At 39.5% G+C, this 25140-nt stretch overlaps 1 protein-coding gene across 4 annotated transcripts in view; it reads right to left on the bottom strand.

Moving 5' to 3' along the window:
* The window catches only part of rptor (regulatory associated protein of MTOR, complex 1), a 182232-nt gene that overhangs the window by 59036 nt on the left and 98056 nt on the right, over positions 1–25140 (bottom strand). For all 4 annotated transcript variants that reach the window (XM_040145423.1, XM_040145425.1, XM_040145427.1 and 1 more), the window contains exons 9-14: positions 20145–20245; positions 17786–17930; positions 11388–11463; positions 7284–7385; positions 2822–2905; positions 324–434 (exon numbers count right to left, since the gene is read on the bottom strand). In XM_040145423.1, coding sequence (XP_040001357.1) covers positions 324–434; positions 2822–2905; positions 7284–7385; positions 11388–11463; positions 17786–17930; positions 20145–20245 — 619 coding nt within the window. The remainder of the gene's footprint in view (positions 1–323; positions 435–2821; positions 2906–7283; positions 7386–11387; positions 11464–17785; positions 17931–20144; positions 20246–25140) is intronic.

Below are 25140 nucleotides of genomic sequence, written 5' to 3'. Positions count from 1 at the left end.
TCTTCCACGGATCCCGCCATGTTGCACCGCCATGTTTCTACAGTTGCCTAGAATGGACAAACCTAACAGTGGCTCTAGAGAAGGCCTTTCACATTACCTGAAGGCCACCGTAGGTTCTCCTACATGCTTGGATAGGGAGGGGTGAGGGGAGGGGTATTCAGTTGTTTGCAATCTGCAACCTCACTGCTGGATGCCACTAAATCCTACACACTGGTCCTTTAAACCTGTGAGGTAAAAAGGCTGATAAAATGTCAAGACAATAAGGATTTAAAAGTGATGAAGCAAAAAGATTTTAATGTGTATGAGTGTTTTACATAACTTACACTGTCCACAGCCAGGATTTTAGCCCAGATGAAAACCAGCAGTGGCCGCAGCTCTCTGGCTGAGCTCTGAAGCAGCTTTAACACGTAGGGGAAGATCCCTACAGACAGGGCCTGGAAACACACACACGCACACCCAGACGCGCACGCACACACCCGCACCCAGACGCACCCAGACACACACACACACACCCAGACACACACACACACACACACACACACACACACACACACACACACACACACACACACACACACACACACACACACACACACACACACACACACACACACACACACACCTGATGTTTACAAAGCGGTATTGATATTGCAGTTATGTGCCGGGCCCTGCTGCTGAATGTGATTTTCTAAGTTTGACCACACAGACACCCTGTGGTCTAAAATGTAAACAAGTACACAAGGACGGACTTTAGCTGAGCAGGAGCTGGTATAGTTGATGACAATACAGTCTGAATTATGGCTGCACGTCAAATGTATGTGCTCAATTTCAGCTTTGCCAGTAGCAGGGATTTGCCTTTTGGCATACCGTGCATAAAGGACAGTATGCTACTAACTTGGACTGCAAGTTACAGTCAAATCAAATAAACTAGACAATATCTTCAGAATGGTATTACCGTAAAGTGATAAAGAGAAGTTAAATGTAGTGGTATTATTCTTAGCTTAATTATTTAGCTTCAACAGAATGTTTCATGTAGATATAGCACTTAACTATCGGTTTACAAAACAAATTTATCTTCTGTCCAGCTGAGTTGGGTCTAGCAAGTGGTAGCTTGCTAGTTGACTGTGACCTGTCGGTAGGCTTGCCATCCCTCCCGTAAAATATGAGAACATATTCAGTGCAAATCTCTGGGACAGAAATGTTCCAGGTTTGAATATTAAAAGGGAGATTTGTATGAGATAGAATGAAACCCTCCTGGCCTCCCCTCAGCCTGTCTGTGATGTTACATTCCACTACCCGAATAGAGAATGCACTTCTCATTGGTCATGACTCCACTGTCTGTCATTGGGTTTTCTCCATTAGTCACAGAGGAATTAGTGACATCAAACAACATGTGTTGACTGATCAAATTCAGGTTTGTGTGTGTACATGTAAACAAGCAAGTTTGAAATCAACGTCACAAATTTTGACGATGAAAAGTTTAATGCAAAGAAAATTAAAATGATTCAACACCAGAGGCTCTACTTTGATGGTGATAACCAGCCGCAGAGAGTAAACAAACCAAAACACAGCAGATTGTGTTTAAACAAGAACTACAGCTAGAGATGCTGAGAGATGGGCTGCTGATAGCCCCAATCACACACATACCTGAGGATCTGCTCACTGTCTGTATATGCGTGTTGTGCATGCATTCTGTATATGTGTTTTACACCGTTAAAAGAAAATTCTTGAATGAGTACGTGCCAGTGTGAAGATGAATTATATGTAAAATGGTGCTAAAATGATTTTCTTTAAATGCAGTTGTGTTTTATTCTAAAGCATGAGAAAATAATATAGGTTACAGCTGTTGTTGTGCACAGCCCAAAGAAAATTCTTGAATATAATCGGTTACACATGTATTCTTATCAAAAATTCTAAACAGATATATTTAGGTTTGTGTTTTCACTCGTCTTAATACATGGGCCTATAGATACATGTCTGCTAAATGGTTGAAGCCATTGCAATTTCCTTGATGTGATCATGTATGGTGTGGATAGGACTTCTCACAGGCAAGTTTGTGGGCATTTTTATGTTATATCTTTAGATAAATCTAACACTGAAGGGTAATGCAGGTGTAAAGTTCTGTCGTTTTAGACCAGATGAGCATTATGCAATAATCAAATATTTGTTATAGGTCCACAGTGGTTGGAGCTCCTCAGTCTAAGGTCACACAACTGCTAGCATGGCTCTCTCAAAAAATACGCGTAGCATCACAGCGGAAGTTCACTAAATAACACAGTGTTTCTTTAATCTCTACAGTATGTTAATTTGAGTCTAACAGGTGGTGGTAGGTGTATTTTTGAACTTTGGACAGAGTCAGGCTAGCTATTTCCCCCTGCTTCCAGTCTTTATGCCGTGTCCAGACTCCAGCTCCAACATTTTCCAAACGGTCACCGTAAGAAGACAGAAGAAATAGCTATTCAAACACCAACTTCTTTTCGAATGTCATTTGTGACCCTTAAAAAACAAACAACAACGACAAAACACATTAAAGGGTCAGTACACCCAAATTACTAAAAAAAATTGTTTTCTCACTTACCTGGTAGCTAGCCATGCAGACAGTTTTTGTTTAATGTGCCACAATTTAGAAATAGCAGCCTTTGCAACTCCCACCCTTATCCCGATACAGATGTATCTAGCCATGAAGACTATTATTGTCATGGCTAGATACCCTTTCAAACAATTTGAGGCTTCATTTTATTCTAATGTTGAGAATTGATCTCTTTTTGAGTTGAAACCCATCATCGTCAAACAGGTAGGGTAAATGTAGAGCTCAACGCACCAGACTGACAGCCCAGGGTCCCAGGTCCAGAAACCGTCCAAGCAGGTCTAGAGCGCGCAGTCGATGCACCTGACTAAGGAGGACCTGAAAGAGAGCAGAGGTCAGAGGTGAACTGTCCTGCCTCCGAATCAAGAGGAAGCCTGAAATTAAAGGGAGAGGAGGAGGAAGGACAGCAGGACAGACTGCAGAGTGCGTGAGAAGGGCAAGTGACACAGGTGGCTCTCCCACCACTACTGCTAACACACTGGCACCAGGTCGAACTTGTTTACTCACACACATACACATAGTGTGTGTGTATGTGCACGGATGCGTGGGGATCTGTAGGGGTGATTGGGTGCGTCCTCTTGGCTGCCATTTCACTTGGCTTCTTACGGAGATACTGTTTTAGGGCAATACGTTAGTGTGTGTGTGCATTTTGGTTTATGTGTATGTGTACATGCAATGTAACAGTGATGCCAAATGGGATCACGATGTAGCTGATTTGGCTAAGCAGAACTATTTTAAGGATGCATATGGTATGTGCTAAAAATATAAATGTGTGTGTACGCGTGTGTAGTTTATGCAGCATTAAGCGCAGTGCAGCACTAAGCCTGTGTGAGGGCTGGACACTTCTCCATTCCCATGTGACTGTCCCACTGTGTGTATGGGAACAAACAAATGGAAAAAACCCAGGTCCCCACACACACACACACACACACACACACACACACACACACACACACACACACACACACACACAAAGACATTTCCACCAACACATAATGTATTATTAGCTTCCTCCGTGACTTCAACCTTGTGAGTGTGACCACACAAAGAGAAGGATGCCAGGGGAAAACCAGCCCAGGGTTACCTCCAGCTCCAAGGCAGAGCATGGGCGCATGGAACTGTGTGTGACATAGGTGTGTGCTCTATAGAATAAGAAGAATCAACACTCAAGAATACAAATGGAGCAAGAATACAGATTTGACACAGTCACACACATATAAGCACATTTTATGCATGTGATTCAAGTAACACATTAACATACATATGCCATTTCATCATTGCAGGGATGAACATACAATCCCTGAGCAATGCTGTGATATTAAAATGCATGAGAATGTGCGTGCACATTTGTCTCTGTTTCTTATTTGCGCAACACCTAGACTCCAATCTCCTTTAGTGCAATGAATAAGCACTTCGTATGATCATGCTATGAGTATCAGCTGTGAGACACATGCTGTCATGATATTGTATGATGCACATGCATGCCTTCTTCACTCCACTGACACCTAAAGCCAAATGTCTGTGAATGCGAAGGTGCTGCTGTTACCGTGACATTACAATTTAGAGATGTTGTAATCCCTTTGCAAAATCTGTTAATCCTTCCTGGATGAAATGGCTGTTGTCAAGACAACGCTGCATCATGTCTCTCCGTCCTGAGCCCTCTAGTCTTCCCTTTGCTCAATTTCATTAAAGAGCATTATTGATGGATTACTCTCTGTTGCCCTTTTCTTGTTACTCTTTGCATCTTTCAAATGGAACCCAGATTATATTTTGGCATCAAATCATAAATCCTTTAAGAATACACCAGTTTTTTAAGTTCATTCTTATGCAACGGTGTGCTTAAAAGGGTATAAAACCTGTTTGTGTGTCCATCCATTACATCAGAGAGCACGAAGTAGCCTTGAGATTTCTTCCCATCACAGTGTAAAGCTGCATAACGTTGCATAATCTTAAAGGCTTCTGCTGCTTTACTTCCTCTCTTCCTACTCACATCAACAGCAAACTCACACACATACATCCTCTCGCACAACATCCAGCACTCCCCAATCAGTCTGCCTTTTCCTCGGCTTTTAACGGTTCTCGACAGAACTGCTATATGTATGGCCGGGCTGCGGCTTGCAGCACGCTGAGTCAGCAGGAAATTACCATTCAATACGGCCAGCGGCACACCACTACTACGCTGTGATATAATACAACAGCAGAACTGTACAACCCCACGGGAGGGGGTGGTGGTGGTGGGAGGACAAGGGAATAGGAGGGGAGAAACATCCGACTGTTGTAACTCAACAGCTGATGCACACTACGAGGTTTTGGCAAGATTTCACCCCAATTAAAGCATCCCAAACAAATTTAACATCACTTCAGGGAACACAGCAGACGCTGTTCTTGTCACAGCCTTTGTTGCAGGGTTGTAAATGAAGAAAATTGGCCTGCAAATGCTGAGCTCAATTTGCAGGATGAGTTTTGCAGTGTATTTCTCACTTTTCTTGTTGGCAAATTTAAAGTGGTGACCCGAAGGAAACGAAGGGAATTAAGATAAATATAGGGAGGGAGAAAAAGAGGAGCAGTGAGAGGTAATCGTGTTAAATACCACTGTTGTAATAATATTCTATGCTAATGGTGGAATCTTGGCAGGTGATGTGTGTGTTTAATAAAAATGCTCTTGCAGCACTGAGTTTGCTCATGCATAATGAAAAGTAAAGCCCTTTGCGGGTAATCTGCAACATTCCTGGCTTCACCTATCTGACAAAGTAATGGCATCTTGGTATTCAAACATAGGTCTCAGTTACATAAATTCAAACGATTCCTCAGTGCAAGTGGAAGCATTGGTGAGTTGGAAAATAATATCAAGGTAGAAGAGTCTCCTTAGTTCTCTCACAAGCTGCACCGGTGATGGATTTCTAAACTCATTGTGCAGCTCAATATTCATTTATGTGGTTAATTAATGACCGTCAGGAGGGCAAGAGACGCTCACCCCGACTTCTCACTAACCAAACCGGATCCCCTCATACATTTTCTCAACAATGTCATCATCTATCAGATAAATTATAGAATTCTGCTGCCTGTTTTATGCAGTGCAGACAAGATGTTAGATTGAGACTCCATGTGAGCAAGCATGCTGTTTTTTTAAGAGTTTTGTTGGATATTTATACTGGAATCAGTTGAAATGATTGAAAGCTGAGTAACACCGATGATTAAAGTGTTTTTTTCCGGGTTATTTTTGCTCTTTTATTATTTTTTGGGCAATCATGTTGATAGTGGACAGTAGGTCAAACACCTGTAAAATGACAAACAATTCAGTGACAAAGTTATTAGAGTGCTCACATTGTGCATCTTGTATCTCTCTCTGTTTATATAACCATAGACGTATTGTAGCCGTCATGTTAACATGACAGCATAGTACACTTGAGCCATGTTAGAAGTGTGACTGAAATGTTTTAAGGTCGCATCTTGTAAAAAACGGCTCCTGTGACTTTTACAGAAAAGTGACTTGGGCATGTAGTCAAACTTGAGACTCACCTCCTGAGACATGCACCTCCTCCTTTACTGTGAAAACTCTGATTAACATACTTGTACTTCAGCACATTTACCGACAGAGTGCTGTGTGAGAATATTGGTGTGTGAGTGTGTGAAAAATGCTGCCCAGAGCTATTTTATGAGGCAAAACATGAGACAATAAGAAAAGTGAAAAATATGTAAATAAAAAATAAACAAAGAATCTTTCTGCATCATATGTGTCAGCATAGTCCACTATTCCATTTTCTTTAAGGTTTTTATTTCTTTATTTCACATTCTTCAACTCTCTTAACACTTGAATTTGATCTGTAATCACTGTTCCTAAAGCCGTCGGTACTGATTACTACTAAAAATGTTTTTAAAGCACATACTGAATTACAACTGTAAAACTGAATTATCATCAAAGCTCACAGAATGGCACAGACACAGAGAGAGGAGAGAGACAAATTTGGAAAAGTTTTTGAATAAATAGCTTTATGGCCCTGTCTGCTTTTGAAAAGCTTCCTTTTTTGTTTGGGCGAGACAGAAACACAGCAGGACCAGCAGCTCAGTTATTACCTCCTTCCGCAAGACAATGACAGTCTTCTTATCTAATCAAGTTTTATTATAATCACCATTGCTTTTTTACTTTAGCCACTATTTTCTTTTATATGCTTTGGAAAAATACAGTAAATGTATTTACATGGCATGTTAATAAAGCAAATTGAAACAGAAAAATTGAAATCAAAAGAGAACTAGAATTACCGCCTCATGGTTGTGTGCCTCCACCAACCAGTCAAGTTGCAGTTTACATCCATGTCTGTCCAGACTCATATTATATATGTAGTGAAGACTGAGAAAGAATTTAATAAAAGGTATTAAGTGTATTTTATCATAATTAGTCTTTGAATTCTTGAGTTATGGCCAAAAATGTGTTTGATGAGGTCACAGTGACCTTGACCTTTAACCTTTGACCACAAAATTCTAATCTGTTCATCCTTAAGTCAAAGAGAGCGTTTGTGCCAAATTTGAAGAAGTTCCCTTAAGGCCGTCCTGCAATCACAAGAATGGGATGGAAATACGTACATATGGACAAACAACCTGAAAACAAAGCGTCTGGCCAAAGCTGTTTCTGGTGTGGAGGCATAAAAAGAGAGACTGTGGTTTGAGGCGAGTGTTTGTATGTGTGTGATTTTTGTACCTGCAGTACAATTGGCAGCTGCTCAGGAGGGTTTCTGTTTTCCACACCCATCGTCAACCACACCTGAAATGCCGTCAGCTGCTCCGCAAAGAAAGGACTGTGCTGTGGACATAAATCATAAACAGAATGTTTATGGCCATTTTGAAGAATTTATTGTGTTTACTCATTCTTTCTCTCTCTTTCACACACACACACACACACACACACACACACACACACACACACACACACACACACACACACACACACACACACACACACACACACACACACACACACACACACACACACACACACACACAATGAGCCAGTCTGCAGTGACTAGCCTATCATTTCATAAAAGCCCAGACACAATGAGCTCAGAAGTGACACTGCACTGCAGTAACGACATAAATCCTGATCTATCATAATCATCTTCCCTCTCCTCTCTCCCTCTGCTGCCATGGCGGTTTGCCTGCTTGATTAGTTGCTGGCCGCAGAGTTTTTGATCGCTGAGTCTTAATAATGCTGCGGGAATTAAGACAACATTGTGTAGACTGTTGATGGATGTGGAGGGGGGAAATATCAACGCTTCTCGGCTGGATGGCTAAATTAATTTGTTCAAAATCAAAACTTAATAACTCTATACACACACTCACATACTCAGTGATCCAGGAACAGAAAAAGGTGTACGGTGGATAAAGGTCTATCTTAGAGATTGAGTCTCCGAATTTAGAACATCTTAAATAGTGGGTATAATGTTGCATTTTGGCCTGGGAATGAGGAACTCTGTATTGTTTCACTAACCTTACTTAAAACCATGTTTAGTTTCCTTTATAGAGACCTGATGCTTAACGATAGATAATGTTGTATTGGCATCTTTACTACAAAGAGCTATTTGCTTTACTGATTTGAATAATACTCAAATCTAGCATCTAGTTAGGAGAGTATTTACTGTAAATGAAAATATACCTAAATCAGGACCAAGTTAAATTTAAGACACTTTCAAATTTAGAATATAGTTTAATACCCGTTTTGGACTACATATGAAACTATGATGGGAAACCAGTAGGGACAATATGGCCCAGAATTATTTATTATAATAATCACATTTTTCCAGTATTTCCCTGAAGATCCCTGAAAAATCATTAATAATGATGTAGTTTATCTACTTAATGCAAACTGAAACCAAATAGGAAGCAGAAAGGGATGGATGGACTAACCAATATATAAATGATCCATTAATTTAAGTTTTTGCCAAAAAGTTGTCATTTGCTCACTACTGCAACCTACTGTGCCTAGCAATAGTGACAGTGCTTGCAATATGACTAATGGTGCTGACCTGAAATCGATTAATAAAGGACTGATCAGCTTCCTGCACACAAGTGAAACTATTTAAGACTTTAAGACATTAAAACTTGTAAATTGAAATAAAAATAGTTTCTCAGACTTTATTTTTTACTTTTTATTTTTACCAAAATAACACAGAGGGAGTGGAGATGCTTATTTCAGCCCTGAGTAGTGCCTGCAGTCTTTGTCACGGGCTGCTTACAGACCCAAGATGCACCACCATTAAAGTAGGGCAGCCTGCACAGTATGTAGCCTGAGAGGCAACAGCCAGTGCAAAAAAGTTTGCAAAACACATTGCTGCTTGTAAAGCTCATTGCTCTTAGCCCATGGCACTGTAATTATTGAAGGCCACTCAGATGAAGGATTGACACTTTTATCACCTCTTCTCTACTGTAGATTATGGCTGCTGGACAGTGAGAGGACAGCGTTCAGACAGATTTTAGTAGCAAAATCTAACTAAACCTATTTAAAAAAAAGAATTTTGACAAGTTAACCTTAATTTTTCAAAAAAAAAAATGGGGAACTGATAGAAATGTCATGCTCCTTTTTAAGACAATACCATAGTCAGTGACTGAGATGTGAAATTACGTAAAATAATAATCCTGGTCAATGGTTTTTGCTATCTACTAATACACTTACAATAATGAACACATGGACGATGGTGTAAAGGGATGAGAGGACCTGAGTGAGCGGTTAGTTTCTTTTCTCACTGGTAATGAGGACAGTGAGGTTGAGAGGAATGACAGCAAGGGAGTTTGGATCCCCCAATCAGGTTTAAGAGGATATTATGTAGGTTATACCACTCAGGAACCAGCACATAGAAATCATACATGCCTAGCACTTATATTTCTTAAACCAAGAATGATTCATATTTGCCTTTTATGATTATACGTACCCCATTTCTTATATATGTAGGTATAGGGTGGAATTGGGATGAAGTAAGGAATAGGAGAGATAAGCCATTCAAATATGTTGTATTTCTTATACAAATACTGTTGAAAATGTGACACTCATCTCTGTATCATGACCAACAGCAAGTCTCCACACAGAATGAGACATCAGAAAATGAAGACCTAGATTTATAAAATATATCTGGGAAAAGTTATTTCAGAAGAAGAAGTCTTTTCTGATCCATATGTTTTTTGTTTTCAATTAATATTTGCACTACAAAAATTTGACTTGTAGAAAAGGCAGTTGAGGGTAGTAAAGTGTCCAATGTAATTAAAATATAAAATATTCTTAACACCCATTAATTACTAAGAGTGGAAAATAATGCTGAATTTGTAGCAGTTGAAGCATGTCAGAGAGGAATTAAAGGCTCCTGAAAGAGGGAGCAAGACAGAGAGGGAAGCTCTCCTTTAGTAGTCAACAGAGGGTCAATTACGGTCCTGGTAAGTGTTTTCGGCCTGAGTGCAGGAGAAAGTAGAGGAGAAGCGAGGATGGAAAACTGCTGCCGGGGGGGGCGATGGATAAGATGCCCACTTCTGAGGGACAGACGAAGGAGCTAAAATGCCCAGATAAAAGTGCCAACATCAGCAAAAGCTGCTCTGGACCTACTTTTCTGTTTTTACGACTTTTCTTATTAGTGTGCATTACAAAGCACATGTTGCTCCTGTCTGGTCTGTCCAGCATCTAATGACTGTGTGTCTGTTCTCTCTCTCTCTCACACACACACACACACACACACACACACACACACACACACACACACACACACACACACACACACACACACACACACACACACACACACACAAATGTCTTGTGTTGACCCAGATATCTTAAATCATCATCAGCCTCTCGCACTGTGTTTCCATTACACTCAGTATCCCCATCACAGTCTCCTGCCACATCAGTAAAAATAACAATAAACACACCAGTGGCCAAAAGTGCAGGCCCAGTAGTTTCAGCAACTATTTTTTATGTGACACTCACACTTGAATTATTAGAAATGACATTTTACAATGTTATCTACTGGGAATGTGTGTGTGTGTGTGTGTGTGTGTGTGTGTGTGTGTGTGTGTGTGTGTGTGTGTGTGTGTGTGTGTGTGTGTGTGAATTTGAGGGATTAATAGAGATGCAGTAGATGTTGGTGTTGGAGAAGTTGCAGTGCAAACAACAACTGTGTGATGTTTATGGGTGTCAGTGGTGGACAGAGATAAGATAAGAACCATCAATCAAAGCTAGATGTCCCATAACTACTAAACTCCACAGACACACACACACACACACACACACACACACACACACACACACACAGTTAAATTGAGCATCTTTAATGGTGCCATATGTAAGTTTTCTCTGCATGGTTTCTGTGAGCGGGTGGTGGTGGTGATAATGGATCCTTGCCAAGAGCTTCAGCCATCGTTGTGTTTACAAGACAGGAGGTTGGAATACCTCCTCTAGGAATTGCCACTTCTTCCCCCTCTCATGCTGAATTGAGGGCAGACTGGATGCTACAGTGACTCACTATCGCAAAGTGGTATTACGAGACTGGATGGGCTGGTGCTAGCTGATTAGCATGCTAACTTCAGTAAAACAAAAGAAGTGAAAGAAATAGGAGCAAAACAAGAGTTAACACTGGTGTTGCTTTTCACTGCTGGAGACAGCTCTTGGCGAGTAAAGGAAGGAAATTGGATGTTGAACTCGCAACGTTTCTTCCAGACTGGTAAGTAAACAGCTGTTAATGCTACCGTTTGCTATGTAGTGATAGCAAGAACTTACATATAGCAGTGTCTCAGTGTTGGTTTTCCTCTCATGTACACACACACTTACTCTGAAGGCAGTGCCCTCCTCGATGATGGTAGGCAGCTGAGAGAGGCATATGTCCACGGCCAGGTCCCACGCTTGCCTGCAGAGAGGTAACACATTGACATGCGCGCACACACACACACACACACACACACACACACACACACACACACACACGCACACACACAAACCACCTTAGAATTATGACATACTGTACATTATAAGGAAGATCCCCAAAACCAAAGAAATGTGTTGCTTTTTAAATGGAATCTTATTGTTGTGACCTGAAGCAAAATAAAAATGCATCTCAGCACTAAGTTCTTGGCCATGTCTTTTTCTTTTCAACCCCTCCACTCACACTAATTTTCCTCAGTTCACGTTTTCTCCTTCCCTCTCATCCCCATGCCCATACATCTCTTTAAATTCCCAGCCTGAGGTCCTGGAGAAGGCAGCAAGGAGCCTTTAACCCCTTCCTAAACACCAGCTCTTCTCTCTTGGTCAGCATATCTAATGCATGGGGTTCTGTAACTCACATCAAACCTTATCACAGCTTCTCTATTCTATCTTTCTGCCTGTCTCTCTTTCTTCCACCTTCTGGTTCCTTTTTCTTGCAGCAAATTGAGTTCAGGGCCTTGATTGGGCTTTTGCTTCTCAGTTAGCATGAGTTAGGGGTTGAGTCATGTTCCACGTCAATGCAGTGCGATGCTGAACGAGTGACATGGAGTTCACTCTGTCTGAGCCTCTTTTTGCTGCTTAAACAGCTCGCCCAAATCAATCATACCACAGAGTGCAACTCATGTATACCGAGATACAATGGATCCACTGCTGTCCTTTATGTGCAACATGCAAACATACAAAACAGTATGAGGCTAGAAAGCATTATTGTGTAATTAGAAAACTGGGAGGTAAATTATAGTGGGTGGTACAGTATGTCTGCTCAACCAACCCCTTTAAATTGTTTTAAAATTCAACAAAGAGGCAATTTGTTCCAGCAGTCATGTCAGCTGGTACAAGTTCAGGCTAAATGGGAGTATTTATAAATTCAGCTGCCACTGAGGCAGGAAAAAAAACAGCAGAAGCAAAACAGACATTACTACAATATTAGGAACAGGTGTTCCTCATTTTGCAAAGGGTTTTACTGCTTACATTTTACATTACAATTATCAAACATGCTGCTTTAAATGACATTTCTGAAATAATTTAAGACTATAACATAAAAGACGTGGTATACTATTTGTAGATGCAAACACTAATATTTTATGTAACTTTGTTATATTTTAATTATTTGTAGAGAATAATTTTTTCAGCATGGTTTCAAAATCCTAATATAGCACTTTGCTCTAGACTAAGTATTATTTGTTATTTGAGAGGGAAGTCATTTACAGATTGAAACCAGCAATCTTTACTGTTTAGGTTTACTGTGTAGGAATACAAAATCGCCTCAGTAGGGGTATGATGGTTAACATTGTCTAACACTTATCCAAGGTTTCTAAGGAAGGTTTCACACTAGATAGAATTTGTAGATGAGGTTCAACAAGATCTTGAATTTTACTTGGTAGGTGACAAATTCAGACAACTGCATCCCCCCAATTTAAGCCCCCTTTTTTTACCCTGTCATCTTTAAATTTTGCCAAACTGGCACCCTTAAATATATACCAAAGAGCTATTATTTGGGAATGTTGGGTCTCTGCAAATAATACTATAAAGCGGTATGGTCTAGTTACCTGAGATAACTTCTGTTATGATTTGTTGCTATATAAATAAAATTGAACTGACTTGACTATTAGCAGTTCCTGTTTGCAGTATACCCATTGATGTATGGATGGTTTCAACTATCACTGGATTACTGTAATTATTAGGAAAATTTAAAAATATAAAGATTCCCAAGCAAGTTTTGGAATTATATGGAGCGTCTTTTTCTATGATTTCTATGTAGCTTTATGGATGTTTATTTGTAAATTGTGATTATAATATTGTTGGGAAGTTTAAGTCACTCTGAATCTAGAAATATGTGTATCATGTCTGTGTGTTCATATGTGACTGAGTTATAACTCCAAAAAGAAGTATTAATGTTGATGCAAACTGCAGCTCACAATTCACATCTCTCCCTCTGCACAGGCCTAGTCAGACGTACCTCACAGTTTGAACACCTCTGTCTTGGCTTAAACGAGACTAGGCCAAAACCTAGAATGTGGCTGGACCGTGCTTTATCTGTTTGCCCTCTCCTTCTGTCTGTGCTCACATATTCAGTATTTTGAAGCAGCTGAATTCCTAATAAAGCTGTTCTCATTCACATATTTTTCTATTTCTGTTGTCAGACAATGGAACAAATATGAAATAGTGACTAAAACACAGGTCATTAAGACTACATGTTAACCAGCAGTCACTTCCAAGCTATTTCCAAACTGCAACTCTGCACTGCTAACATACTGATTTTACCATAGGATAAGCTAGAAACATCCGCTGTGCGGCAATCAGCTGACCAATGGTGTAACTTGTTCCATGACATTATGTGAGGTCCCTGACATGATGACTCTTCCTATTCATGCCACTCTTACACTATTGTTTAGTATTTACCATTATAATTATCAGAAGTTACGTAGTTTCAATTCAAAATGTCTTAGCTATTGTCTGTGAAGGTGCCCAAGACCTTATCATATTGTGTTAGCTTGATTACCTGCTGCTAAGCAAAAGGTTGATCCTCAGTGGAAACCTTGTAATTGCCTCTCCATTACAAACTTTCTTCTCTGAATGTCATATAGTTGGAGCTTTCTACATGATGAAGTAATCGTGCCTCTGAATGTACAATGATTTCTTGGTATATGGCTGCAGCTGAGGTCTTTTGTAAAATACCTGTTTGAAGTCGGCATAATGCTGTCTTAATTTGATTCTATAAGCTCCTTTCTTTTTTGGAGATCCTGTATTACTCGGTGCCTTTTGATTTCAGTTATTACAGTTTTTTTAAATACGCAATAAAAATTGTTCCAAAAGAATTTTCCTAAGCCATCTAAAAGTATTGTCAGATACGAGAAAGCACTAATATAATGAAATCTTAATATAAAGCTTTGCATTTTCCTGTAATCAATTAAAAATGTTTGAGAGGCAAATAAACTTTTTGGTCCCAATGTGCAGACAAAATTAATATGAAATTGATATGAAAATAATATTCTTCAAGAAGGAAGAATCAAACAAGTACTGAATTTCTTTAGGTTTCATAACTTTAAGTACTGGGAGTGGAATCTTCGTAGAAATATTGCTAACAGTTTTGTTTATGTAATCCAACAGAGAGAAAACAGGCATATAGAGCAGTCTAATCAGTGAGGACTTGATCACAGGGAGTAGTCTGCTGCACTGTTTGAGATGACAGCATTAACTCAGATGATGCCTGCCAATACAAATAAGTAACTCATCACCAAACCTGTCCGTGTGTGTTGAGGGGACAGTCAACAACAGAGGAGCGTAGGGAAACAGTTGGCGGCTGACTAAGCTCTTTTTCCTGTTGCCTGCAGAGAGTGGTGCAGCGACGCGCACTCACAAACACACATATTAAATAGACACACACACACTCCCACACTGAAACTGTCCACAAGGGAGTAATCAGCCTTTGGTTTATATGATCTCCCCTACTCTGCTCCATTTGAATAACAATTGCTGTTTGTGTTGGGACACCAAAATCGAACAATGAGCCTTTAAATTGCTTAATTCCCCCTTCCCATCCTCCTCCCCCCCCGATCTACTCTGATCCAAACTTTTATTTTTCTATTCACTTTTTATCTCTGGCACTTCTATTTTTCATCATTCTCTAAGTCTTCTTTCCTGCAATTCTAAAGCACCTCGCTGTCGTTATTCTGTCCTGCTTAATACTGCGTGTGCTGGTGTAAAACAAAGTGCAACTCCCAATTTCTTTGGCGGTAAACAGTGCAATATATCTACAATCTAAAATAATGGGCCTATACGAGCTAGAAAGAAAGAATACTGCTTGCTCAAGGAGGAACACTTTACAATAAGTGATGCCAGGGTGTTATACAACAAGTCGCTCCTTGAAACAAACAGAACAAGCAGCAACATGAGCTAGGTAATGAGTGGGAGAGGTGGAGGGAGGCATTTATAGAAGACCAAGGAGAGAAAAAATAGATAGTGGGAGAAGTGTTTGTGTAACTAAAGGGAGATTGATAATGATCTTACACATTGTGGAGAAGATGGTAAAGTCAATGGACAAGAGGGAGGCTTTTCAGCACCTCTTTCTGTGACTGTATGCAATACTAGTAGTGACAATACATGGAGGACAAATCAGTAAGATGGTGGAAATCATAAAATATTGCAACAACTTCTGGTTCAAGTTTCAAGTTGCGTGAGTAAAAGCGGCGACATTCTTAAACTCTAATAATTCCAAAAGACAATTTTTTTGTGGACTGGTTTATTTTTCGTGGTGCCACTGCTTTTAACCTAAATCTGCCATGTCTACCACAGCCAGATATGTCTAACATGTCCCACAGAAAAGAGAAGTTATCTTGCTGCTTTCAATCAAAAGTGGACAAATTCCGCTGCAGGTTACATGTGTGTGGGAGTTTAAAGCAAAAGCAATACCCCTGTTCTACATACAATCTGTCTTGTGTCTGTGTACACTGTTGTCATGTCGACTGAGGCTGCTGTCAGTGAAGACACTGCTATATCTACTTTTTTTATGCGGCAGAGAGCAACACATACAGCAACACTTGCAATAGTCAAGATATCAAATAACTGAGAAACAAAACCATGGAACTTATACTTAGCATGAGTGAGGTGTATGCATATTCTAGTGGAAAGAAGAAAATAAAAACCACTACATGCTTTGGTGCACACCTCCTCACAAAATATGTATTTTGAGAAATTGTGAAAGTAATTTAACCATTTCCTTTTATTAATTTTTTTTTTTTTTCAATAAATGTAGGGAAACTCATGGGTTTTTAGATAGCAGAGTGTTGCATTAATATGTGCAGCCCTGACACACCATTTCTGTCCTTTTTTTACTTATTACTCAGTGATTGTAAATAAGTGACAGCATTGCTCCTGGCATCATGACTGCGTATCAGATTGCATGGATAACTCCCCTAGAGCATAAAAAGTATTGTCCTGAATGAGAGCCTACTTCCTGTTAGTACCATACAGTAACAGGTGGCGACAGTACCATCTCTTTGTAAACCTTCAGGAATACATTATGGCAATCACTTGTTTGCTTTCTTACTGGCAGTTTGTTGAGAAGATAATACATCAATTTCACGTGTGTGGGGGTGTTTAGCCTAGCTAAGCTTAACTACTGGAAGCAGGAAATGTAATGTGTTTGTCCAGGAGTTTAGCACTCACTGCTATTGTTCATCAAAAACGCGTCTACAAAACCAGACAACGATCATTTTCAACATTTTTGGTCACCGGATCAGTTTGAAATATTGCAGGGGGCAATGGAAGAAGAAGGAGCAGCCAGAGTGAGCTGTTAGATGAGGAGATGCAGGTGACAGGCTGCACATGTCCAACTTCTCAGCCAGGTAGCGAATTCCTTTCAGTGTGCAGCATAAAATAAGATCATGGTTGCTCACAGAATGATGCAAAAAGGCCAATTATTGCCTGATGTCTTTATTAAAACAACTATGGTTTGCTTTGCCTCCTCTATAATTCTGTGACCTGTATTAAACCGCATTTGCTGTTACCACCAGTATCTACAGGTGTCACCAAATCATCCGGGAGCGAAATCTTCCAGATTGCCACTTTAAACATGTCTTAAACTAAAATCTGTACTGAATGCGAACAACTGAAATTTATATCAATCTTCTCCTCTAACTGTAGGTATGAATGCATATTTCCATGTTTGTTAAGAGTATTTAAGCTATGCAAACCCTCTAGTAGAGTAGCTAGCACCGCTGGGAATATATCACTGTGACAAAACATGGTCAGTTTTTCCAATGACCTGTGGTAATAAGAAAAATTATAAAACCAAGATAAATGGTCACAAAAACACAAAGATTAGGTACATAATATACATTTCTACAAGCTGCTTTTTAAGAGTGGAAAATGAATAAATTATAAACGATAATATTAAAACAATAATATTAATAAACAAGTAAGTCCTGAGGCAGATTTGCCATTTGTACGTAAGTAACCAGGTTGATGGCATCTTTTAATCTCCCTATGACTTTTTGAAAGTAATCACTTAAAATGATTAAATATACATACCATACCATGAAGAACAGAACACTGTGCGTCTCTTGTCTAATCAAAGAATGTATCTGTTAGAAAGTCTGCTCATTCTTTAACTGTCTGTATGAACAAACAGCAAAGCTTTGTGACTCTTCCTCTTCCTCATGCCTTCTGCTCTACAAAGCCAAGGACATCTGTGTATCTGTGTGCATGAAAGCAAGCCCTCTTAGCTCTGTTTGCGTGGTTCTTACCACATAGCGTGCATGTATGTAGGGGGCAGACGCGGACTGCTGACCGGTGTACAGTTGTATGACCTCATTATCCTCTCCGCTAATAGGAAATTGCGGAACAAGCTGGCCACCAGCAGGTCCTGACGAAACAACTTCTGGAACAAATCTAAAGACAGAGAGAGAGAACAGACATTATCCATCATGTCAGAGACACAAGAGGGGCACCGAATAAATAAAATGAACACAAAGACAGGATTACATGTGAGGAAAATAGGGTGTTGAATGAGTGAATGAAAATCAAACTTGGCAAAAGAAAGAAGTTTAATTAGAGCAAAGTAGCTACTTTGGAGAAAAAAAGGGTAGTTTGTGTGTATGCTTACAGAATGCAGGGGACAGTGATATGCAGATTAAAGCAATGTGTCGTGGTCACATTTTCATCAGCTCATTAATGTAGTCACTAATTCACTTTGATGGGGCCAGGCCAATCCCATGGCAATCTATCTGGTTTATGTTTGTGATTGCCCTGGTTGTGTGAGGGAGCAAATATGTGTGTGTGTGTGTGTGTGTGTGTGTGTGTGTGTGTGTGTGTGTGTGTGTGTGTGTGTGTGTGTGTGTGTGTGTGTGTGTGTGTGTGTGTGTGTGTGTGTGTGTGTGTGTGTGTGTGTGTGTGTGTGTGTGTGTGTGTCTGTGTGAGTGAGAGAGAGAGAGAGAGAGTGAGAGAGATTTGGATTAGGTGTACAATGCCTTCATTACAGGGATTCTCTCTGATGCGGGCTGCTTCATTAACAGCAGCGCTCCGGGGGTTTAAAAGGCTTTGGCAGCCATCAGCATTGTCACATTGCTATTCTCGCTGGGATACAGTTTGTCTCAGGAGAGTCTGACTGTGCCTCTATGCGTGCACCAGTGCCTGTGCGTCTGTGGATGAGTGTTGCATACGAGAGACAGGTGAGCACTGAGAGAAGGTACAGTATGTGTGCTGCAGGCAAAAGATCAATAGATGTCAAAAAAGAAGAGTGTATGTTTATTTTCATCTGCAAGCTAAGCCTGTGGGTAATGGTTAGTGGCTGTGTGTGAACATGTGTGTGCATGCATGTGTTGTCACTATATAGAGCTTCGCATCAGTGTGTATGTGTGTGCATACTTACTTTTATCGGCGCTAAATTCTGGTTAAAATGATGTCCCCAGTTACAGTGCTAGACACTCTAAAGACAATTCATCTCAATTTGTGGAGCCAACGTGCAACTACTGCACTTTTGGCAGTTTATATCAACATCTTCACTATTTTCAACCAATAGGGATGCTGTCAAAGTTTCAGTTTTGCTGATGCTTCACAACTGTACTGTTTTTATTAGATGCCCTAATATGGGCTCCCTTTGAGCTGAAACACACCGGTCATTTCATTTTTCATCATTGCCAAGACATGTTATAAAGAACAGTTTCCCAACTTGAGTGTGCCGCAGATATCTTTCTTCCATCTTCCATCTTCAACACCAGTAAGAAAATGCTCTTGTTTGTTTTCTTTTCTGTTTCAACGGATAATTCCAGTTTATTAAAACTTGGGTCATAATTCAATAGTTTTGGCTATTGTTTCTATTGGTTATTATAACAATGTACTCACCTGTCAAACTTTCCATTCTCATGAAACCGGTTTTAAATATGCAGAGCCATTACTGTCTAGTTTTATAAGTATGATAAGGAAAAATGTAAGATTATACTAGTATTTCACTCTATCATTAATCTATTTAGCTGCTTAGCTAAACAACAAAACAGAAGTTACACGCTTTATTGTTCATATTTTTTAAACAGTACGTTTCACTTTTAATGTTACAAGATTATCCAATGTGTTAGGGGAACTTAATGCTACTGGATCACGGGTAACAAGTTTGGCAGGGGTTGCTGTAGTATAAAATTCCCTAAATCCAATAAGGAGCGGGACACAGCTGCTAATGTTACCCTAATCTCTGATATAGTAGCATCCCAGGCTGGTGTCCACACAGGACGGAAGTTAAGAGTCATGTTACAGCAGATAAATACACTGTTTAATATATTCCTTACACTGCCGTGGCTACTTACGGTTGCTAAGCTATGATGTGACAATCGCTGTTCGGGTGAGGCGATTAGCAAACACTAAATTGGCTGACCACTTATGTTTCTTGCCCTGTTTAACTTATTTGTAGCAATGTCACCCTGTTCGGAATTTCATACTTGTTTTTTGTGAGTTAAATGTTACCATAATTAATTGAAATGAGGGACGAAAGTTATGAAAATAGGGCCCAGGTTGTAGTAAACTGGAATTATTGTGGAAAAAAATCTTGCTATGTGACTATACAACTTTAACCGTGCATCCCTGAAGTGTGTGTCTGCGTGTGTCAAGTCGCACCTCTAGGCAGCACATTCCAGGCGATCGTATCGGTGATGGCTGTGAAGATCCAGTTGAGCTCTCCGAGGGGAGTGCGTCTGTCGTTGAGCCTGCCAGGGATCCTGCACCAAACACAACATAACACAGATGGCCCTGTGTCAGCCACGCTCACAGTATGCCATATAGTTGACTCAGAGCACAAAGTGGCAACTGCTCAGTAATATTATCACAACACATCTGAAGAAATTAAATTTACACGCAATTCGGCTCCTACTCAGAGAGACTAGCAATGACTGGAAATCTGAGTATTCATGTGTGCTTATACACTCGTGTGCACAAGAACTGAGACAGAGGAATATCAGGCACCAGGAGAGAAACAATGTAAGATTTTGCTTAGATTACACAGTGCATTCAGAAAGTTTTCAGATCCCTTCCATTTTTTCACCTTTTGTTATGTTGCAGCCTTTTTTTCCACTCATCAAGCTACACTCAATTCACCATGACAAAACGAAAACAGAATGGCTTCGGGACAACTCTGTCAATGTTCTTGAGAGGCCCAGCCAGAGCCCTGACTTGAACCCAGTCAAACATCTCTGGAGAGACCTGAAAATGGCTGTCCACTGATGGTCCAAATCCAACATGACAGAGTTTGAGAGGATCTACAGAGAAGAATGGCAGAAAATCCCCAAATCCAGGTTTGCAAAGCTTGTTGTGTCAAACCCAAGAAAACTCGAGGCTGTAATCACTGCCAAAGGTGCTTCAACAAAGTACTGATTAAAGAATCTGAATACTTATGTCAGTGTCATATTTAAGTTTTTCCTTTTTTATAAATTTGCAAAAGTTTCTAAAATTCTGTTTTCGCTTTGTCATTATGGGGTATTGAGTGTAGACTGATGAGGGGAAAGATGAATTTAAATGATTTCAGCATAAGGCTGAAACAATGTGAAAAAAATGTGAAGGTGGCCGAACACTTTGTGAATGCACTGTATGTCAGATTTACATACAGAGGCATTTTAGGTGATGTAAGGTATCTTTCAACTGGGCTGTCTCAATAGAATTAAGCACAAAGGAATAAATTTGTGGGTTGATTTGACAATCTCAGCAGTGACATATCTGCAGTGTTTCCCACATACATCTGATTATTGAGAGGGTGGCCCTAGTCCTTCTCAGCACCTCCACTAATGTCATGACAGACATTATTTGTACAGGATATAATATATTAAAATATTATAAAAATATTAGTGTTTGTTTTATGCGGTTATCCTCCCTGTACTATACATCTGTTTTCGATGAAACTCTTCCGCTTATAGTCTGGCACTTAAAAACCAGATTCTAGATATTCCATGACGGAAGAGTGAGAGCACCATGGAAATGAGAGCAGGGAAATCTCTTCCAGACAGAGCCCAAGACGATGTGACAGTAATCACTGTAGCAAAACCGAGAAAATTACCTTTACTACACCTAGCCGTCTGCCTTTTAATGAACACTATGTAAAGCAGTGAGGGAAGACAGGGCGTTGAGGGCAAACACTAGCTGGCTCACAGATATTACAGTTAATGTGAGCAAGCGACTCATTTGTGTCTGAGTAAAGCAAAAAGAGAGGAATATGTTATAAATTACTGAAAAATGTCGTGAAGGGAAGATAAATGAAAGAAAGCACTTTTACAACTCAAAACTCTTGGCAAAAAATTCTACACAAAGACAAGAGAAGACCAGATGGTTTAGGGTCATTCCCTGTATTTCTTTGTCTGCAAGGAGATTTTCCCTGGCTGTTGGAGTAGACCACTCCCTTTCTTTGCCTTTAAAACAAACAAAGAATGCTAGAGACCTGCAGGTCACAGTTTAGTGAAGGTACCAATCCACTGTGGTTGATGACAGTAAAGAAACATAGTGAAATCTTTGGTTATCAATGCAGCAACATGGTCCTAGATTGAATTGTGAAACACATTCACTAATGGCCTATATAGAGCTGTGACCACCAAAGAAAAAAGTGCCAACACATGACAGTAGCCCCAGGATTCACCAGGCATGCAATACAAAAAATAACATGCCTCAAATTTATAATGAACATTGTGATTCAAATTGCAGCCGCTATTTAATTAAAGCCCTTGTGCAGTGTGATGTGCAATGAACCTGCATATTGCTGTTATTAAGAGCAGCTATGTGGGAGCATCAGAGGGTAGTCACTCCACTTCTGCAAAAGTCTTTAGCCCAAATCCCCACTCATTTGCCAACCACCCAGTCAATTCAAGTCAACTAAGGGGGGTGAGAATTAAATCCTGTATTGCTTTGCTGAAAACACAAGTATTATTACACAGTAAGACATCTTAAATGATATCAAATGGATAAAATTTTAAAATATCACAAGAAGTTTAATGTTCAATCTGCAATTACAATGCTTGGTCAGAGAAGAAATACTGTACGAAAGCCCGGAGTGGCAGTGCTTGTTTTTTTTTTGTTGTTTTTTTTTTTTTAAATCAATTTTTTTTCACTAATTTTCTAGTGGTAACAGGTTACTTATTCCATTATCTCTAAAAAACTAAGGGTTTGTTTCACAAGATAACAAGATAATTCAATAATTATTAATGCTGTGTAAATCCAGCGGTTAACGTGTTCCTGTGTGTAATCCTGTGCAACTTTATATGGAATAGCAATGATGAGCACAATAACTAAGTTTACAGTCATAATTAACACTGTAGTTCACTGAATACCATAGAGACTGTTGTCTATTTTTCTACAAATCACCTTTACTTTTCAAAATCTTCCGTCTACATACAACATCCCCTCACCCTTGAGTGTTTAACCCAACTTTGGATAACAAGTGCCAGTTACACCTGTGACAAAAACGGCTGATTAACATGCCCAGAGATAATCTACAGTATTTCTGTAGATTTCTATAGTTTCCATGTGCATCTAATGACACTCTATAATCATCTTGGTGTCTTGAGATAAAAATATTCATTTTTTGAGCTAATGGAATAATTATCTTGTTATCTCAAGAAAATAACCTTTTGTTTCCACTAGATAGCAAGATAATGAATTTGTTATCATGAGACAACATCTAAATTATAATGAGATCATAAACTTGTTAATGTGAGGTAACGGGATTATGTAAAAAAAAAAAAAAAACATAACAACTGTAACTGTGACCACTACTTCTTCATGTCTGCATGAAGAAGTAACTAAATAACAGGGGTTTGGTGTGAGGGCCTCAAAAAAATGGTTGCATACATTACACAACATTGACATTCTAAAATGTTTTTCTTCCAATTTCTCCTCATCCTAGAAATGCCATCACCCATGATGTTATCACCATGAGTTAATACTAACATAATAATAAGAACAACAGAATAATAATAATATAATAATAACAACACTAACTAAATAATAATACGTAACTTGTTCAATGCAAATCCCTTTACAATTACATTTACAAAACACAGTATAATCAGCACTAAAGTCTGGCAGTTGGCATGTTAAGTCAATTAGCCCCCCAAACAAATAACTTCTAACTACACACAGTGTCTGAACTCTTCCTGACCTAAATCTTCCATTTCCCCATCTAAGTGACAAATAATAGCAGCTGTGAAGCTCCTGGCAGGTACAAGCCTACAGTATTACCATGAGGGCCGGCCAGCTCCAGAGCACTTTGAGTGCTTGCCAAAGGTGTTTGGCAAGTCAGCAGTAAGGATGAACACCCAGCAGTTCAGGATCCGGTGTAATATACATTTACAAAAAGACAGTGTTTGGATAGACAGATGGATGGACGGATAGATGGATTAAGTGTTGATAAGGTTGGAAAAATGCCCTTGGAGATGTTAAGGCTTGTGCCATCAATCAAAATACTTGCAATTTTTATTTTACCTATTTATCTTATTTTGTGCTAAATTATCCAGTTTTATTCATATTTACAGTTATCATTTAATTAATTACAGATTGTTGGTTTGAGAGTTGATTGTAAAGTGTCCTCCTATTTTGTAAAGCACCTTGTTATACTCACTTGAGAAGTTCTTATCTAAATATGTATCCTTGATTTACTCACTACTTTTGTGGATAGTAGATGAACAGATAAATGTTTAGTGTGCTAGACTGATTGTGAATCTTGCTCACACCTAAGGACAGCTGACAAGCAGAAACACAGAAAGAAAAATCAGTGTTACAGTATGTTTTTGTGTGAGGCATTTGCTGAAACACTAAAACTCATGCTAGTTACTCATGTTGTCGACATGAGATCAATAAAGCAGAGAGGTCAAACATAGCCCCTTTTTCAAACTCGATCACTTATTTGACTGTGTTCAGTCCAATATTTAGCACTGAGCTCAAATCTGCGCTGCATTTACCTAGTCAAATACGTGCAAGTGCCTGTTTCAGGTAATTACCTTGTGGAGATCATGGCAGTATGGCTCTAACTCAAAATGCATTTAGAATGGATTTATAATATGGACATAATACGATATGTAGTATTCAGTGAACACAATATGTCCAGTGATAACAACGAAGGCTGTGAAAGCTTTATGGTGAGCATACAGCACAGTACAGCACAAAAAAAAAAACAAAAAAAAAAAAAACAGTGTGGAACACGAGGTTTTGAGACAATACTCTACTCCTAATATCTTTTTATAGAAAGACTAGCCCCTAATAATAAATTCTTCAATATATCTTTTAAGTCTTTGATGTCTGTTCCCAGTTAATTTAAGTTGTAAACAGGGAGGTCCCAGTCAAGTTTTCTGGGCCCCCGTTCCTGATCTGAGGCCTTTAATATTGAGTACAATACTGAGTCGGACCTGATACAGCTGCTCAGTGTTCGCTCTAGCTACAACCTGAAAACAACAGGACAGACCTTAATTCATTACAAAATTCATTTTTGTGCCAAAAAGGCTCATTATACATCGGAGAAATAATTATATACATAGTGACAGCAGATCTGGCACAAACCAGATGTAGCTTACTGGATTAGACACATCTTAATTTTCACAAGCTGCTTGGCCCGAACACTGAAGGTGCTGGTTCAAAGCTA

The sequence above is a fragment of the Xiphias gladius genome, chromosome 15 (genome assembly GCF_016859285.1).
Source record: "Xiphias gladius isolate SHS-SW01 ecotype Sanya breed wild chromosome 15, ASM1685928v1, whole genome shotgun sequence".
Classification (NCBI taxonomy): domain Eukaryota; kingdom Metazoa; phylum Chordata; class Actinopteri; order Istiophoriformes; family Xiphiidae; genus Xiphias; species Xiphias gladius.
The sequence above is the reverse complement of the archived record's forward strand: the minus strand, read 5'-3'. Positions and strand labels throughout refer to the sequence as shown.